The sequence below is a fragment of the Perna viridis genome, chromosome 4, assembly GCF_037379345.1.
Source record: "Perna viridis isolate PV_CMFRI_1.1 ecotype Kerala chromosome 4, ASM3737934v1, whole genome shotgun sequence".
Classification (NCBI taxonomy): domain Eukaryota; kingdom Metazoa; phylum Mollusca; class Bivalvia; order Mytilida; family Mytilidae; genus Perna; species Perna viridis.
The window spans coordinates 29,858,394-29,879,812 of record NC_142448.1 but is presented as its reverse complement, the minus strand read 5'-3'; the positions used below and the strand labels follow the sequence as shown (position 1 = coordinate 29,879,812).

Genomic DNA, 21,419 nt, shown 5'->3' with positions numbered 1-21,419 from the left:
CGTTTTTTGATGCAGTTATGGTTCATATTTTCATGATATAATATCGTTTTATCAAGATTGATTAAAGGAGTAACCAGGAGGAATAGATATGATCATGATAAATGGAAAATAGTTATGATCTGATATAGAAATAAAGTCCTGTTTCAGCTGATTTGTAATTCATCAACTCTGAATTCACTACTATTGAAGCAATTCTTTGGTGTTAGAAACAAATGACCTCTTCATCTATCAATGAAAACTTTTCCCAGCAATTGATATAGTTAACTTCGGGGGACAGAGTTAGCCTTTTTTGGATAAAATGACACCCATTGAACTTCCTAAGGAATTTTACTGGACAATTGACAAGGAAATCTTAAAATTCTATAACATACTCAAGGAACATGATAGAAAGTTTAAATCTTTTTTTCAACTGTCTAAGGAAGTTAACCAAGTAAAGGTCAAAGATCAATTCTATCCCTTCAATATCATCATTAAATGTGCTGCAAAGAAATAAAAAAAAATGTATACATACTGTGAAGGTACATTTATATGTGGATATCAATTTTCTAGGACTGCAGAAAGTGGTTGGTTCATGGATTCTTGGTTTTGCATTTCCCACAGTACAAATAAACAGAAAATATGAATTTTGTTGAGTCAACCAGGAAATCCACGAAATTGGTACAACACGATTATATAAGTACTTTCACAGTAGGTCAATGAACAATGTACAACCATGAAAGAAATTGCAGTTACATTACAACAAGTGTAAATCTACCCTTGTGTGATTTTCCCTTTTTTTCTTTTCATGGAAAAAAATATATAAATCAAAGAGGATACAACAATACAACCCACCATGCTGCAGCTGCATACCAAATTTTAAAATTAATTCAATGAAGGAACCCTATGCTAATTCATGGGACAGACACACATACATACGAAGAGCAATAAAGCTTATCTTACCAACAACTTAAAGGCAGAGACATAAAATAACACTTTAAAAGAAAAAAAAAGAAAATTTTGAGAAAAACGCATATTAAAACTAGTCAAATATATAGGTCCTTTGAATATTTACAATTTAACAATTAGAAATTTTAAAAGGAAGAATTTTCTACCTCACAGGAGACTACAACCCATAAAGCAACAAGGATGAAAGGGTGTTGAGGTGTAAATAGAGATAGATTGCATCACAATAATTTTTCAAAAGTATTTGACAGAATCATCATTAAAGGCATATGGATGCATAGTCAATTTTATTATGGAGCACTTATCATAAACACTCTGAATTCATTTATTTTCCTTAAGAATGGGTAAGTTGTTGGGAGTAGCTTGCCATTAAAATTTAGGCTCCTAATAAAACTCAAACACCATAGAGTATGTGCTATAAATAATGGATAAATATCATTCAGTTTATGGTTTTCTAAAGTTTATGACCCCTTCTATAGGCTGTTGTAGTTATATAGACCTGCAAGTATTTGGTTGTTGCACAACAATGACACCTGAAGATGCAGAGGAAAACTACTGGATCAGACTTAAAATTTTAATTTAATGGCTTTTTACTGCCAAGTTGAAATATTTTATGCTAAGTAGCAGTACTAAAAACACTTATCATAGTCACGTCATTGAAAACTATGCCTGTCTAACCATCCTACAAAATTTGACAAATTCTGATAGTTAGTCCTACAGGACTTGCATCCACACAGGACATTTAATAAATGGAGGAAGAATGGATGCAGACCTTAACAAATAGACATATTTACACTTGTCAACATCATTGGCGAAAATAACATATTTTCTGTTGTTTTCATACTGAATTCTCCTTCAATTTAAAGTTTAATGATGTCACAATTTAAAATTACATTGTTTCATTGATGTCAAAAGGTTATAGGGAGACAAATCTAGGGTCATTCAGAGCAAAAGGACAAGTGTGAATTCATGTATTAAGTCTCTTTGTCATACTGCTACTGGATACAATAATGTAATAAATACTTGATTTTTATGTTTATATTTTAGTCCAATGGTGTCCATAGTTACTGCATGGTTTCTTAGCAATTTAATTACCTGGTTAATGCTTCACTGACAGTACGTAAATATTCTGCTGGCAAGAATTGTGGAGTTTGTTCTTTGACAAAGGCTGTGGTAGGATCCTCTATTGGGCGTATACCCTGCCTGTAAATTATAGAGGAAACCTTTTATAGATTAAACCATACCAAGTAAATCAGATATCAGTAATCTTACTAACTCTGAAAAAATTAAACCATTTTGTCTATGGCCTTTTTCTACTTAAAGCACACAGCTGTCATTGAATATCAAAGGATATTGCATGAAAAGCTGCAATATTGCAATACAGCATGATAAAAGTATGTTCTGAAAATACAGTCTAAAACTCGGATTTACCTTTTTAGCCCTAGAGGGGCAAGTCTAGACAAATTTGTTTACAATGAAAGATGAGTGCTGTTTAAAAAATGTTTGTTATCTGACTCCACCCCTTTCCAGAAAACTAAATGTTTTAGTCTTAACTTCAGTAAATTATGCAAATTACATCACTCACATAAAACAAGCAAGACAGAGCCATACAGATGACACAGGGGTATCATGTTAGTTCATGTTTTACAAAAAACTTTTATGTAGAGGACCATAAAGTCTGTCTTAATTAGTTTGTCTTGTAAAAAAAACTTGATTTAAAGATTATAAACAAATTGCATCAGATTATAACATTAATATAATATAACTATAGCAATAAGGAAGCTGCTTTGTTTTAAGTGAAAAGTTCAAATCTACATCATTTTATAATTCCAGGAGAAAAAAGAGTACAACAAAAGCAAAAAACCAACCCCACCCTTATCAGAAAACAATACTTATGATTTTATGCCTTTAATAGTAAAAGAGCCATGACATGTAGTCATACATGCTAATTCAAGGACCAGCCATTGTGTAAATACAAAGCTGACAAAAAATGTTCAGACGAGGACCATGACCCTAACTGTTTAGTTATGCTAGAACAGTTTGTCTTGTTTATATGAAATAGCAGTAAACAAAAAACAAATGACCTTGAAAGGAACCAGAAGTGTTCACAATATAATTGGAATCCATGATCAAATCTATTGTCCAAATTCACATGTCAGGACTATGACTCATATTGGTGGTCATGAATTTAGACGGATCTCTTTCAAACTTGAATAGCAGATTGATGGCCATAGATTTTATCATTGTAAACAAACAGGACCTAACAAGCCTGTCATGGTTACTTAACAACAGTCAACAGTTATATATCCATAAATAGAAAAAAAAATCAAATTTACTAGGATGTTATACCAATAAGAGTTGCATTTTTTGCATCATAAAAATAAATATCACTAAAAAACACAGACTCAAAACAGAGATGTACTCCGATAGCCTACATCCTTGACAACACGTGCAGGTTTAATTGAGTAAACTAGATCTTCCCAAGTACAACAATTCATTGTTATAAGATAAAATGTTTTATTCTTATTACATAATAAATCAAGAACTTAAGTAAATGAGATTTCCCTCTTTGGCAAATTACACTTGTATAAATAAAGTTGTGCAACCTTAAAAAAAACTTTATATTTAATCAAATGACTTGGCCAACAAAAAAGTTTATGTAAGTTTCCAAGCTGTATGCAAATGAGATGGAACAGAATGTACATGAAACAATTCATTAGAAATAAAATATAATATGCAGTCATCAAATTTGCAAGAAGAAAATATCTTTCCTTAATTCTTTTTACATATTAAGTGTGAAATTCATTTGCGAAACAATGATTTAATTTACTTGACAAGGAAAGGTCAAGTATACAGGTTTGTAATAGAAAAATTTAAAGAATTAATTTACTGTTTAAAGTTACAGAATATGCACTTAAGTATAGGGGAACAAGTTGACATAATGGAAACTAAGAATCTATTTGTTGATAAACAATCTAAGACTTATGAAAAGTATTATAGAGATTAATCAAACATGAAACAAGGTTTATAATAAATACAGAATGTTCTATTTGCTATTTCTTTGTTGTATAGTGCTTTTAAACTTGACCACTCCATAGTGAATGTCAACATGTAATTTTGACAATAACTAGGAAGCGAGTATTGTCAATAACCTGGGTCAATAACTACCCTATCTTAGGGTGGTAACTAACTGGTCAACTATGGTCAACACTTAATCCTGAACAAACTATATTATCTAATCCAATACTTAATTGACAAATTTTCTAACAAAGACCAATATCAACTCATATTTTATTAAATTCTCAACATTTCAAGTCCGGAGTTCGATAATAAATTTCTCATTAAGGTTTATGTTTAAATTGCAAACCTTCAATTTACATTGTTCTATAATTAACAAAATAGCAAACTGAAATCTAATTCAGTCATATTTTTTTAAGTATAACATTTCACTTAAATACCAGCAAACTAAAACATTTCACTTAAATACCAGCAAACATGTAGGTAAAATCGAAATGACCTTTTTCCTCTTAGGAGTAAAGCAGTGAAAAGATACATTTCTTAACAGGTTCAGTAAATGTTTGACAACAGAACAGAGACAGAAGAAAACTTCAATAAATTCATAATCCCTCAAAATGGTTTTGTCCTTCAAAATTGAGTAAATAGAAAAATGTCATGCTACAATGGTGCAAAATTAAGCTTTAACAAATAAAGCCTCATTTGGTACCTTTCAATTTCAAAAGCAATAATTAAAGAATATTACCAGTAACAATGAGAGATATGGATCAATGATGGGTTTTGACTAATTCTTGAAACCACAACAGAGAATTAATAGGTCTATGATTATTGTCCTATTTATCACACAATAGACACAAGTAACAAGTTACTCCCCTTTCTCACTATTATTAGTAGGTTGATGTGCATCATCCAAGGTGCTATATACAGCTGTGTTTTTACAACAGTTTAGATCAATGTGTTATTGCTTCAATGTAGCCCTAATTCTTTTGATCAAAGAGGGCTATGGTACCTTGGTCTTACTAATTTCTTTCTCATCTTCAATCTTATATTTGAGGTATCAGAAAATAATAACTTCAAACATTTTTTAAATGCAATACCACAAAACTTTAGTAACAGTTTGGAAAATCAAACATTAGAACATTGACCCATGTAGGGCTTCATCACAATAGTTGTTGTTTACAAGATTAATTTGTACAGTAGTCTGCCATGGGAGACAACTCTTTGTTATGAATATGGTCACACTCACTACTTCTAACAATAAGATTTTAAAAAATGTAACTGTGTATTCCAAAGAAAAAAGAGTATTTAAAGGTTATATCATTATTAAGCTTTGAAAATAAGAATTTCAAAATCTACATAGAAATGGTAAACTGTTAGATTATTTACCAAATGTGTTTGAAAGGAGGAATCATGTTTTTTTTTATCTTTTTAATTACTGCTAAGTGACAGCATGAAGGCAAACTAGCCCTACATTTGAACAGTATGCATACCAGACATGGTTTTACAAAGCCAATAAAAAAGGCAGAAATTGGTGAAATCAGATGTAAACATACAATTAAACAAAGAATGTAATGGTAAAATCAGGATTTGAACAAGTGTAGTTCCACTAAAAGAAAAGCAGAAAAAAAATTATGTCTGACATACATATTTGTAATAAAGGACAGAAATGTTTTTGAAGGTACATTGTTCAAACTTTATTTCAAATATTATTTTTTCATTATAAACTTACAAATACATCTAGGTTCAATGTGTTTTTGATAATACATATATGGTTCAGCCCAGTAGTAGGGGTTTTAGTCTGACTAAAATTCTTCAAGATATTTTTCCTTAAATGAGTTTTTTTTCAATTTATAAGCCGGGTCTAAGAAAAGAAATTAATCCAATATTTGTCTTAATCTAAAACTTCTGGTCATTTTTTAAAAAAAAAAAGCTTGAGTGTAAGGCCTAGAAAGAGGTCCCTGCTGAAACCAGTCATCTTGTATAATGATAAAGTTGTAAAAAATAAAACTTATTTATTAAAAATTAGAAAGCAGCTCTCCATAAAATTAAATATCATGTCAGCTTAGTAAATCTTTCATGAGTCCTGCTGAGAGCATTTCTTCTGTTGAGAAATTTGACACTTTGTCATTTTTATTAATTAAAAAAAAAATAGTGAAAATAGTGAAAGGTAACAATTGATATTTTTATTTTATTTGACCCAAAAACATGTACTGCTTTGAAAATCAGCATTAGAAAATATGAATGAATATTTAGAAAAAATACAAATCCTTCAAAATTATAGGACTTGAGAATTAGACCATTGTTCAATCCAAAATGTTTTGTTTGTTTGTTGGGGTTTAACGCCCGAGCAGCAATATTTCAGCTATATTCAGGTGATCAATCCAAAATGAATAAATATTGTACTAAATGATATTCCAACTTTAATACCAGTATATTGGTATGTCTATATTGAACACAGAAAACATTCCTCTGAAAATTTGCTTGTGATACAGTTTAAGTCTATTATATTTGTGAATCGAAAATTATCTTACTCTAAAATAAATTGTACACAAAAGCAAAATGTCAGTGACAATAACTCTACAGCAAGAAAATTCAAAATACCAGAAGAAACTATTGGAGTTTTAACAACATAATATATTACTAGTATAGTAATTCAAATCTGGTGTACATGACCATTTACCCGTAAAACATTCATACAATGACTTCTAAATTTGTGGGGCAGTAGATTATTAATTATGGTAGAAGGCCAAATGACAAATAAATTATGCAAAAACTCTTCAAAACAATGCAGCGTTTCAAAAAAAAACATTACATATATATTGTAACATAACAATGTAACCACGGCCATGCAGAGAGATAATAACCACCTTCAATGTCTCTGAGTACATGTTTTTCAGTCCGTAAAATGAACAACTAAATGAGCACCATATTAATTAACGAGTCAATGACCTGATCATAAATCAGTACAAAAAATGTATTGTTAATGACCACCAAACCTCTGTATCATGTTTCAACACTTACAAAAATATCCAACTGATTTTAATAAAGATAGCAAATTACTGAATGCCAAAACTAAATTAAAGACAATTCCATTACTACCATCTGCATTTAGGGGTGTGAGAAAAAATATGTTTTTCCATGAACCCTTGTGAATATGGTAAAAAAAAATGTCAATGTTGGCGTAAATAATAAACTGATAAAGAAAAAAAAGACAATACTAGCTTAGACTAGACGGCAATTATAAACTCATATAAGTTGACAACACTTCCTTTTTCACGATTGTTTTATAAGTATAAGGTTTGTTTAACTGTTGTATTTTTTAAACAACAATGCACCACATATCATTGGTAAACAATAAGTAGAATTTATAAGAGAACAAAACTTACAACCTTAGTAACAAGCAAAATATCTAGTTTCAAAAGTTTGCATACATAATATCTGTTTATTCAAACCAAAACAAAAAATTTAGAAACAATTTTTTTATTTTACAGCATAGTAAGAAAAATAGAAAACTGTTACTTTTACAATAGCTGTAATTTATAAAGTTACAAAATTGGTGGGTAATCCTAAATCACTAGAAAACAAAAAATTAAATTTTAGAAATAGAAGAAAAATAAAAGAATTTTCTTTTCAGAGAAAAAATTGAATTTTGATATAGTAAACTGCTGAGACTCTCACCTTCTATTGTGTATTTTGGCACTAACACACACAATGGCTTTAGATAAGCCATAATGATGAGAATAAATAGGAAGACGAATCTGCCTAGAATGAACACTAGAATTGGTACTAGAGCCCCTAGAGGATGGTTTTATATCCAATTTAGTCCATGGGAAACTATGCTGCGACATCCCATTTCTTATGGTCACTGTTGATACCATGCTCACATTGTTATCATCAAAGTTTATATCTACATTTCCTCCTCATTTTAAAGCCATTAAATGTTAAAATATCCATAAAATCCTAAACAAAGAGACAGTTTGTCATTTAACTTTCTCACACAATTATCACCTATATACAGGTGAGACATCAAAGATCTTTGTCTGTTATTGTCTCTAAATAACTTCCCTTGGTCATGTTAATTAACCCATGTAACTCTGTCAGGAAGAGGGTAAACAATCATCTGTTGACTTCTAACTTTTACTTTCTCAACAAGTCCATACAGTGTTAGCTATTGGCTACAACAGGCGACAGGTAAATTTTAGTAATAAAATGTTGGAGTCTTAATCTCAGTTCTCTCATAGTTTTCTTATTTATCTGAAGTACAAAGCTTTTATCCGGGTTATTGAAATGGTTGTTCCATGGACAATAACTTTATCTTCCATGTGTGGACGGTGAGGTGGAGCTTACAATCTCATTATCATAGAAAACTAATTTACGCATTATTGAAGTTATGATGGAGGGGGATATATCAAATGAAGTGATGCTTTTGCCAATAAATATCTTGTAAATATTAAAATCTGATCTAAAGAAAAACCTTTTGGCCACTTTTTGACCTTAACTGTTTCATGTTATATCATGTAGGTGATGGAGAAACTTTCACATGTCATAGTAGTGAAACCGATAACAAAACAACCTGACATTATTTTATAGGAAAACAGAACATCATTGCTATTTTTATTTTTCTTCAATTATCTTCCTTTAAAAATTTTTTTCAATATTTCTGAGAATTTCAAATCATTCATTATTTTCTTAATTTTCAATTATATTTTTGGCTACGCCCATATGTATCAAAATACCCAAATTTTTGTAAGTTAACAGGAAGAATAAACCATGGTAAATTATGAGCTATAAAAGTGTTTTCCGAGAAAACAAGTTAAAATTTTCAAAGGAAAATGTTTAAAATCTTTAGAATTTTAATTCTTTGAAATAATCAACTATAGGTACAAAGAAACTTCCTACCTCAAACAAAAAAAAAAGCATAAATGAGTTCTTTAATTTAGCATGAGGTTGCAACTTAATTCAAAATACCATAATATTAGGTAACAACATATGATATAGTCAATGAATTATTCATTATATTGAGCAGTAAAGAGAAGGACTTTACTAAGGAAAAGTTATGCATAACAGATAAAAAGATAAGGTACATTTAACAGTAAAATTGCCCCCCCCTAATTTTCCTAAAAATAGATGTTTGATCCTAGGCTGACTTCTATTAACTGAACTAAAGTGTTAAACTTAATTTAATTTGCCTACAAATAAAAAGTATTTGTACTGCACATTTGGGATGTAATTTTTGGTCAGAATACCTGATGTACTAAAATTTGCAAAAAAATGGATATTGATCATTTTAACCCCAAAAACAAATGTCTGCCCAAATCAAAACCCATGCAACCTCTTGATAAAATTTGTGGATTGATAATATTATGTTACCATATTTAGAACTCGAAGAGGACCAAAGACTTCTCTTAATGTACACAGTCTTCTGTTTGGTTTTTGCAAAGTATGTATCAAACATACACGTAGGAACTAATTCTATAAATTTTTGGAGAACTAAATTTTCTAGTTACCTATAACATATTTCTTCCCTTACCTTGCACTTTACAATGTGAAAGGACCCTTTTTTCATTATTTTTACTAAGTATCTGCAAAGTTCCACTTTTGAAAGACAGTTTCCAGTCTCAACATTGAACTCATAAAAGAACCTTGATAAATTCTTTTGCAGTAGTATTTTGAATACATTTCTAGAGACTGAGAACTTAATTTTCAAGTGTTTTGTCCTTCTGGCATAGCTTTGTACCAGTGGTACACGTACAACTTTGTAGTTACATGTATTATGGAACCATATGGTTGAGTTCCTTTTGATCATAATTTCCATAACTACATATGTCTCTTATTTTATTGCCAGTATCAATAGTATTTTATATATTACATCATAGTATCAGTGTATCTAATGACATAATACCTGTCTGTACTAAAGTCCTCCAACAAATAGGATGGAAATTCCATCTATTACTGTGTCAATTACTTGAAGCTAACATTTTGATCTAAGTTTTCTCATGGGAATTGATCAAATTCTTCACTTGCCTAAAATATAATAGAGTATCTAGAATCCAAATTACTTCCCCTGAAACCACCAGATAGTTAACTAATTGTTAATCACTGATCTTACACCATATCATATAATGAAGCCAGATTGAGGGACTTGCTGCAGTACATGTCTTTCCAACATAATTAGACCCCAGATGCCCAATATATATATAATGACAGACTAGGCAGCAGATATTAGATAAGTTACTATAATTACTCTAAGCCTACTGTAATTTAGAAACTTATATGGGCGTTTATTACACGAAGGGCAAAAATGTTGTTTTAAGTTTTCCAATATTGAAAAAAAAAATCCTACACTATCGATAATACAACTGAAAATACTTGTAATTAAAACTTATTTGCATTTTTCACATTATTAAAAAGCAATGCAATAATTTTAGAATTTACTAATACTTTACAGTCTTCATCAGTTTGTGCAAAGTTTTAGTTTGGTTTATTTTACATCAAGTCCTTCTAAGGCCGTCATATATAACTGGACTCTTCAAAAATAATAATTTATACAAAGCACTTATTTAGAATTGATAAATGACCTCAAATATAAGTTTTTGACCTCTAAAAATGATTTTATTGGATCTGTCAATAGCATCTTCTCAGTACAAGTAAACTTTTCTATGATATACAATTACATGAAAGAAAAAGTTACTCCATAATGTAAATACTTCAAAAACAAAACTCTTTTGTACCAACCTAAGTTTTAAGTCAATTTGCAAATAATACTACATCATTGTAAAAAGATAAAACAAGCATTATCACTCAACTATTTCAAGATGTGTAGACAATATGTTTTTAAAAAGGAGTTTATTTGTTTTAAAATTCTACTTGAATGATTAGTACTTATGACCTGTTTAGAAACATTTTGAATTCATATAATAACTGAGAACAAAGGTCACCACCATTGAAAAAAAACAGAAGTTAAATGGGTAAGATCTTATAAGAATGAATCTAAATAGTGTCATGTAGTGGTATCCAGATGGAGTGCCAGTTTATTTCTTTTCTCCAAGTCTGCATCATTAATGTTTCAAGCTATCACACTCACTAATTTACACCCCAAAAATACTAAAATATACAAAATCAGCTCAATATCTACACTGGGAAGGTCTTAGTTTAATGAAATTCACTGTTCGGAGTCCATAATTTCATCATAAAACAGTGAAACTGAATGAACTTATTTCATCACCCTCAAGATCTATTCACATTCCAAAAATTAGCTCAATATCAGCCATTAAATGGGAAAGTCAGAAAAAACTTTTTGCATAATAACTGAATGAAGGAGAATTCATCTTGAAATGTGTGTATGAACCACATGGAAGTTTCATCATGTTTTCTCAAAATCCTCTTTCCAGTGGACACCATATAGAGATATATATATTTTTTTTACATTAACATGTCTTGCTCTTAATCATAGCATCATTAAATTTTCCTTTCCCCAACTAAAAAAAATCCTCTCTCCTTATAAACATTAGTTACTATTACAAAGAAAAACAAGATTATACATAATTCACCTAATAAAGTTTTTTGTCATTTGGACTTAAGAACAAGTGTTAAGCACTCACACCTTCCAGTCTACAGACAGAAAAACAACTATTAAATAAGGCAAGGATGAATGACCTGAGTGGGACAAAACATCAGTCTGTAACACATAGGACACTGTTACAGTATTAGCTATGGTTTTTTATCTCATTGACCAATCAACCTGTCTCAACTGAACCCTGAATAAACCAATCAACCTGTCTCAACTGAACCCTGAATAAACCAAAACCTGTCTCAACCGAACCCCGAATAAACCAAAACCTGCCTGAACTCAACCCTGAATAAACCAAAACCTGACTCAACCCAACACTGACTAAACCAAAACTTGCCTCAATCCAACACTGAATAAACTAAAACCTGTTTCAACCGAACCCTGAATAAACCTAAACTTGTCTCAACCTAACCCTGAATAAACCAAAACCTGTCTCAACTGAAGGCTGAATAAACCAAAACCTGTCTCAACCCAACACTGACTAAACCAAAACTTGTCTCAACCCAACACTGAATAAAGCAAAATCTGTCTAAACTGAACCCTGAATAAACCTAAGCCTGTGTAAAATGAACCCTGAATAGACCCAAACCTGTGTTTAATTAAACCCTGAATAAACCCTAACCTGTGTAAACTGAACATTGAATAAGCAGAAACCTGACTAAAGCACTCTGAATATACAAGAAAACTGTTTTAACTGAACACTGTTTCCTTCTGGTCAGTTAATACATATTTTCAACACGAAAAAAATCGAGTTTTTTCTAAATTAAACAGATTCTACAGTCCAAAAGGGAGTTCAGTTTAGACAGGTTTTGCTATATATTAAACTTGGTTTTTGTTTATTGTGATTATAAATAAATAACCAATGCTAAGCCATATGTTCAAATAGATAAATCTAATTTTAGGGATGAGGAATCTTTGAACAGCCTTTTGAGGGGAAGGGGACATTTTTAAAAATATCTAATTGGGTTGAAAATGGCCTCTTAAGTTTGGAAATTTAAATTGATTCTTTGAAATTAAAAAAATCTTCTTTTAAAAAAAAAGACTAAAAGCCAGAGTAATTATATCTTTCAAAACGTGTGTATAAATAAAGCATCTTGGCTTTATATTTTGGAATATGTGTTTATGAAAATAAATATAAATGAATAGTTTCTTCAGACTTTTTCAAAAGTATTGGAAAGTCAATAGGCACATTTATCAATTTATCAAATCTGATTTATTTGAATGCATGTAAATTTAGGAAGTATTAAAAAAATTTCCCATGCAACATAAAACTTATCTAGGGAATATTGAATGTGCATGTAATACATCCTTTCATTTAATACAATAATTAAGTGATGTTATTTTGTATTTTGGTGGGAACTGAATTCAAAACTATAATTACTTTAAAACTTTTATACTATCCTTTCATTACAGAATAATTACAGGTCTCTGCACAATTATTCACAACCAAATTCATAAGTATCAAAGAACACATCACTGAATATAAAATAAAATGTTGGTATTGAAAATCAAATTGAGGATCGTGTTCTAAATTGACAATTTAATCTGTAATAATTCATCTTTTAACCATGAGAACAAAAATTTGGAAATATAACATTGAAATCATATCATGTTACTAATTTCAACTTCAATAGTTAGGGTCAGGTGTATGTAATGTAGACATAGGCAAAGTTTCCTATTCACAAATACATGAACCAAGTCAAAATCTAGTCCAAATCAGAAATTATCATTACAGTACATTTTACTGCAAAAGAACTGGTATAAAAAGATTTCTAGGTCTCTGGAGACCCTAAAATAGCTATGTCAAGTTTTAAATAGTTCTATAGTTTAAAAAATTCCTTTTTTAAACACATTGTGTCATTGCAATAATGACTATTCTGCATACATCCTTTTTACATGCATGCTTGTGGTTATTTATTAAAACTGAAACTGTTCAGCAACTCAATCAATTTACTTCATTACAGGAAGTACCAAAATAAAGCTTCACTTTATATACTAACAGATTAATGATTTATACAAAAATGACAACAGTCATGCTCCAGTAGTCTCCCCTTACACCAAACCATTTCCATGGAAAGAAAGACAACTGTTGATGGATTAAAACTATGGTGATCACTAACTTACCTTTCTGACCAATAAGTATCCCTCCTTAATAGATACACCATTTTTCCAAGAAAGATGGCCCCACAAATCACTTCCGTTGTATCACTACGATACTAGACAAACATGCGTAAACCACAAGTATGAAGCAATTGATTGCATAAATATTGAAGAATTTAAATAATGCATTGAAAGAAGAAGTCAATTATGACAAAATTCTATTATTATCTAAGCAACATTTAAAAGGCAGTAAAGGTGGTAGTCTTGTCAATTAAAGCTTATTTCTACAAGCACCTGTAATTTATAGGTATGATATTTGAAACGAATTCATCATGTTTAATTGGAAAGGAGTAGATCGCCTATGGAATTAAAAGAAATTCAATCTAATGAAATGTACTTATTTCAAAAGTAAATATTATTTTAAAAGCCACACAAAATTGTTGGTGTTCACGAGTGTGAATGTAGGAGTAGCCAAGACTGAGGTAGAACTGAAATATATCCTGTCAAATAGTAATGTGATGTTCACCAGGATGAATAAACTTAAGACTGTGGGCTGACCTAGTCTTGGTTATAGGCAGATCCAAGGAGGGCCTGCTCCATCCATTGTGCTGAAAAAATGTAGATGCATTATATAGAAAATCACTCTGTAGTGCTCCTCTCTTAGGCAAGTCAGCAGGTTCCCCCTCTTCGGCAAATCAGTATGTTCCCCCATCTTAGGCAAGTAAGTGGTTTCGCCTCATAGGCAAGTCAGCAGGACCCCCCCCTACCATCTTAGACAATATCAGTGGTTCTCCCTCTCAGACTTGTCAGCAAGTTCCACCTCTCAGGAAAGTCAGCAGGTTCCCCCTGTCAGGAAAGTTAGCAAGGTCTCTCTTTACAGAATATCTTGATCTGCAACAATTTATGCAACCTTATACCAATTCAGATTCATACCTCAAATCTACCAAAAACAAAGGGAAGCAACACTGTAATATCTTAATAAGCACTTAATAATATAATGCCTATGTTCCAAACAAAGTTTTTTTCTTCTTCTAAGAATTGTCTCTGTCACATAATTGTCTCTGTCATAGAATTGTCCCAGTCACATAATTGTCTCTGTCACATAATTGTCTCTGTCATAGAATTGTCCCAGTCACAGAATTTTCTCTGTCACAGAATTGTCCCAGTCACAGAATTGTCTCTGTCACATAACTGTCTCTGTCATAGAATTGTCCCAGTCACAGAATTGTCTCTGTCATAGAATTTTCTCTGTCACAGAATTTCTTGCTGGTCAAATAAAACATTCATACTTCTTTAAACATTAAAGATATCAAATGATTATAGTAAAAAAAGTGAAGGTAAAAAAATTCAATAAGTGAATCTGAAAGTCCATACATTATTATGGAAAATTAAACAAGAAATGCAACACTTTGCATACCATGGCAGGATTCTAAAATTAGCACAATACAGCCATTATATGTCATATTAAATAACATGCATATCAAAGATCTCTATTTTTGCAACACTAGCTGATCATAAAAAGATGTACTTTTCCCTAACCTACACATTTTAATGAAAAAAAAATCTTTACAAGGTAATGAAAACCAAATAAATACATATCAGCAGGAAGCTGCCATTGAATAAACTATGGTTAACAGAGCAAATATAGGCTTCTTTCATTATTAGATCATAATTTTAATTATGCATTAACTATAGCATTGAAGGAACCTTCACTTGTACTTTAACAGTTTTATAAATTGTAAGGCCTAAATTAAAATTTCGTTTGTTTGCAATTTCCCTACCTACCCAGAAAAAAAATTGGCCCTAGTCATCTTTCAGCATGATTTGTTTATCAATGAATGAAAAGACATAAAACACCGATATTGATTATTTGGAATTATAATAAAATTATTTCCCTACATGTACCAACATCGGGTATAGGCAAAAAATACTATTATAATTCAAGCCTTAATGTTATAAAAGAAATGTACACACAAAAATGAATGTTCTGATATTTATATATTGAATAATCCAATATAATTTCAAAATGGTCACTTATTGATACATTATACTGGTATATAGTGGGGATTGTGCTGTACATTTTTCTATGCGTTTCATAAGGTTTGTCCCTATTGTGTTGTAATGTTGTTCTTTCCTATGTTGTCTAATGCCTAAGGATTTTCCTTTGTTGTCTTGCCTAAGGATTTTCCCTTGTTGCCTTGCCAAGGCAAGGTGATACCAATATACCAACCACTTGTTGAGTTCGGTATGATTAAAAGTTTTATAAAATTATTTATGAAGGATAGTTTTTTTTTTTGCTTTCCAAGAACAGATCTTCATATCCCCTATTGACAGGAAATTACAATTCTCTAGAACACTCTAAACATTAGAATCCACATGGAATAAAACTAACTGATGCATGTGCAGAAATTAACCCTGTTTCTCTCTCATCAACTTTCACTTCATCTCTAGGGCACAAAATGTAACAGGAAATTAATCTCTTACTTTTCCTTTAATATAATGTTTCACAAACTGCAAGTCATAGCAAAAACATTAAACAAAACTTTAGTCTAATTAATCTGCTTTTACTTCATAGGTCTTCATAACCCATAAGAAATGTCACTTCTTTAATCATTTAACTACAATTAGGCATCTCCTTTTGAAAAAAAAGAGAGAAAAAAAACTAAATTAAATGGGGCATTGAATACTTTTATGGAATACAGACTTGTAAAAGGTTTTAAAATACACATTAAGTCTAAACCCTGACATCAGGGATTTGTTTAGAAATAACATGCTATTCCTTCATTATCCTGAAATTAATCATCCTTCACCTTTAGGTCAACAATGTTAAAAATACCACATTCATATACTCTAATTGGTTCCTAGATTTGCTTTCTTGGTAACAATTCGTTTTTTTTAACTCATTTTTCAATAACAAATTTCAACTATCTATATCATGCATTAATATACAAGGGAAGTTACTCAAATAGAAACTGCTAAACAAACAAAAAACAAAAAAAGTTCTCTGAACTTAGAAACCAATTCAGATTTCCAAAAACAAGGGGTTAAACAAGCTAAGTCAAGAAGTAAGAAGGTTGATAGAACGATTAGCTGTTCCATGTATACAGTAAACCCCCTTCGTACAGAAATCTGATAAAGGCAAAGGACAAACAAATTTCAATCTCACTCCTGAAATCTAGAAAATTGGTGCCATTTCCATGTACAAATTAAGCATATGTACAGAAAGATTGGTCAATATCATTACATGAAGCACATGTACACATAATCAGTCTACTTTTTGAGTTGCTTCTGATACATATATTTTTCTACATGTGAATAACATGGTATTTACAGTCTTCACATTTTTGCAAGAAGTATGTATACATATACATATATGTTAAATACTCAAAGGTTAAAAGTTAACCATTAGCAACACCAAAATCAACTATTATTTCTCTAGTTGCACAAACAGCATTACAAGTTTCACTGAAATGTCTACTAATTTTTAAATACTAAAACCAGACTAGAATATCAAATTTTAAAGAAGCCAAGAAAATAGTAACTTGACCACTTATAAGCACTGCAATGCTAGAAATACAAATAAATGAACCATAATAAAAGAGATTCTTGAGACTTCTGTACACAGTCCTTCAACCCTCATTATATGTGACTTGAGACCACTATGTACATCATCTAGGCCAATGTACCTTGATGTCTTTAAGGTGTTACTATTGACAAGTTAGACCAGCTATTTGCACTATCTCTTAGCAATACTAAGAACTATCAATCATAAATGCTTCTGTTATGATTTGCAATGACGGAGTAGTGGGTCCTTAAGATGATTTAAATACTTTCTGAAGGATTGAAACTAGGGGAAAGGATTATCACTCGCTATCTTTGTCCTAGTGGTTCTATTCTGTATAAACTTGTTATAACAACTCTGGAGTGAGTAAAGAAAATCTAAAAACCCATCTAAACAATAACTATTCAATACAAAGTCAACCTTCAACAACCACCATGGAGTACCCAAGCCAACTTCAAATGCCAAGTCATAAAATAAGTCAAAAGAGAAAATTTGGACTAGTAAAACATGGAGGCCCATTTTGTTATAACAGACAACATCAGAGCACATCCAATATAGTTAGATAATAATGAAGTAAGAGTAAGTCAACAATCTATTATACACATTACAAACAATAGGAAAGCCCATTGTTAGATCTGTTTAAGTAGGGCTGAGAACAGTAAATAATATTCATGTTTGGTACCTGATGAATACATTGATTTGTAGCCTCTGTTCTTACAAATCTATAATTTCAATTTCGTTTCTACTGTTCTGCCATCAATACTACAAATAAACAGGACCTGGACAATTTGTTCTCCCCATTCTATAATTTTGTTTTGTCCATGTAACCACACAACGCCACATATTCCTGCCATTTTTTGACATTTCTAATCTTAAAATTAGACATTAGATATATTAATTAAAAATAAATATTTGTTATTCTTTTCATATGATAGGCATTTTTTTTTTACCTAAAGCATCAATAATGTGGATCTGTACGCACCTATGTCAGTCTGTGCAGTTAAAATTGTACTATAAAACCATGAGGTCTATTTCAATATTTTTAAGGAGATATATTATTTCCCTTATAAATATCCCAATCACAGTGTAAAGGTAACTCAAAGCTACAAAAACTGTGATCAATGTCAACTTATTTAATACCCCAACTCCCCCATTTGCTAACACATACTTTTTGACCTCTAAAATTGGTGTGAATTAAAATCTTAATTAAAAGGTGTGCAATGGGAATATGTAATAAAGGCTCTATGAGCATTTCATTAAATTGCATTCAGTGGCGTTGGAGGAGTTACGGGCAAGAGATGGATAACCTTCAATATAACAGAACGAAGGAAGAAAAGAAGTAGTTGCCGACAGAAGGATGAATACCACCATCATTTTATACAGTTTCTCAGAACTCTGCAGACTGAATACAGTGTGTCACAACTCTTATTAATAATCCTTACAAGTAGTTTAAGGTGAGCAACCGGAACTTGTCCTACTTATACAAGCACCCTGTTAATTTCTGCCAATTTTCCTAAATTTTAATGCTTACATGATGTGCATTCAAAGTTGCCTATAATCTTCTAGAGTGCCTTTTTTGACCTGGATTACCCACACTGAACTTTTCAAAGCTGCAGGGAACACTATCTATCATAAGTATAGATGTGCAGGAAATATCGGAAGTGCATTCTTCCTCAGACTGTGGTACCACAAAACAGACTCACTTAACTAGAAAAATTACTGAAGTCAAAATATAATTTAATTGTTTGTGGCTTTATAAAAGACTTTGACTAGAGTTTCCATGGAAGTTAAAATCTGGTTATTTTCTAAAATTCTGTACTTTTGAAGTATTGTGTCACCAAGGCCTGATTTGCATTTTAAGGGGAAATTTGTCAAAATAATTTTGAAGTAGCCTGTTCTACATGACTTTCAGCAATATTGACATAAACAACTACCTCAATTAGTTCATACAATACACTCAACTATGCTCATTGTCTACAATACAAAGACATAGAATTTAAAACTAAAACCAACTTGAATTTCTTATTGTTTCTAGATACTTTCTCTTTTTTTTTTACACAAAAATGTAAATGTTAACCTTTTAAAAAAAATTAAAAATAAATTTACAGGATAAAAATCTTATTGATCTTGCTTCCACAAAGTCTCCTTTCAAGCTTAAATAAAAGACAGTGAAGACTATTCTTTGGCCTGATTGTATCAAATGCATGTTCACATGCAACTGCAATGCAATCTATGTGCAGACATAACACAATACATACAGAGAACAATAACTGAAATCTAATGAAGTGTAAGACCACTGGTAAGTCTGATAGTATTTAGATGTCATTTTTATCTGACAGTAAATTAAAAACTCTTCCTTTCAAACATGAATTCCAAGGAGATTATTTTTCTATACTTTATGCCCTTTACTGTACACAAAGCACATAGTCTGATAATTGATAATGGAATGCAAGTTGATCATGGTTACAGAATATTGAAACTAACAAGGGTAAAAACCACCTAATTATATATAAAATTGATTACATTGTTCTCAAAGTACATTTATAGATACATGTATACTTCAAAGTGAGTATCATTTACTGTAATTCTTCAACAGAAGTTACATACTCTAAAACTCAGAAACTAACTGTCATTTAAGACCAAAAGTAGATGTTTTTTTTTACAGACGAAATCCTCAATTCATTCAAACTAGAGTTTCAAAATGCAACTTTTACAATAATTTCAATACTCAATGAAAGAGAGATAACTCTCATAAATGGACATGAACCCAATGAAATATACACTGCATTAACTCTCCAAGTCCTATGGCAGGAAAACAGGATGCTGGGAACCTAATTGTAAAGGAAAGCAAAAAATACCCAAAATACAACAAATTACAAAAAAGAAAACAACAAAAAACAACAGCCAAATTCCTTAGCACAAACATTTTTTCCCTAATGATCTTAACATGAAGTATACAAGATAACAACTTAAACCAACAATGAATTTCACACCAAATTTTTCTAACCAGAGAGATTAAACTAACGGACAAATATCTTATCAAAAAACTTCGTCCACATTATTGTAATTATCTATAACATCTCAATTGATATTTGACAAAGCACATTATGGCCATTATTTTTGACAATAAACCACCTCTTTATGTAAAATCAATAAAGTAAACTTCATATTATATAAGATATGAAAGGAAACACTCAGTTCTCATGTAAACTTTATTTGGTTTTATATTATAAATGCCATTCAACAAGACACTTAGGAATATTCATGTAAAACACGAATCTGGCAGGTTCTCCTAATCTGGATATAAACTGCGAACACTTTTCTTGTCAATACAGATTTATGATGTTTAGACCACTTATTTTAGTCCTTATGTTACATAATAGCAGAGCCCTAAACTTGAAGGAGAAATAGAAGGTCAGGCCTCAACCTACTCTATAGCTACTGGTTACAGTTATCTATACCAGTCAAGAACAAAGTAGAACTGCTTAGAAGGCAGAGAATATTTTATGTGGAACGATTTTTAGCAATAGAAATAACCTATTCTATAGGTACTGGTAACAGTTATTTATACTGGCAAGAACAAATTACAACTGGCCCCGTGCAGGTCCGGGTGTCAAAAGAATAGGCCTGCAGCAACGCTAAGCTTGTCGTAAAAGGCGACTAAATGGTGCTCAGAACCTTAGCCAGGGTCTAGGGCGCTCTGCCCACAGAGTAACTGGGTTGTGTGCGCCAGGTGGTGGGATGGGGTAACCCTGGTGTGTTACATGCTTGGTTTGTCAGACTATAACACAGAAAAACTGACCACAAACCATAGTGGTGCACCGTGTTGGGAAAGATGCCACGTTCCTCGCACGTTAAAGAACCCTACTGTGGTATTCTCCCGGAGTAGGAACCATTGGGCTCCGCCACAGGAGGCTAAATTGCCCGACCCTACCCACCTCTCCCTATTTCCAGTGGCAATCAAACTTTGTTGACCTCATTATCCTTGTGTCCCATTTCATCATCATTTCATGTTTATTTTTGTCATCCACTTCATGTTCATCGTCTGAATATGGCTGAAATATTGCTGCTCTGGTGTTAAACCCCAACTAACAAAACAAATTAAAACTGCTTGAGAAGGCAGAGGTGGAAAATGAAAAACTGCACTGCATGACAGATAATTGAGATGGACTAAAACTTATCCTTCAGACCTTACAAATCCTATATGCTATAAAATCATGCAAGTGAAGT

General features: G+C 31.3%; 1 protein-coding gene across 8 annotated transcripts in view; it reads right to left on the bottom strand.

Moving 5' to 3' along the window:
* Positions 1 to 21,419, bottom strand: part of LOC148619685 (protein FAM149B1-like) — a 69,309-nt gene that overhangs the window by 25,562 nt on the left and 22,328 nt on the right. For 2 of the 8 annotated variants that reach the window (XM_088579852.1, XM_088579851.1), the window contains exon 2: positions 2,038 to 2,145. In XM_088579852.1, the coding sequence (XP_088435978.1) occupies positions 2,038 to 2,145 (108 nt within the window). Of the gene's footprint in view, positions 1 to 2,037; positions 2,146 to 7,635; positions 8,227 to 9,859; positions 9,919 to 13,651; positions 13,786 to 21,419 lie in introns of those variants that run through there. The other 6 variants (XM_088579855.1, XM_088579853.1, XM_088579850.1 and 3 more) reach the window with 6 other exon arrangements.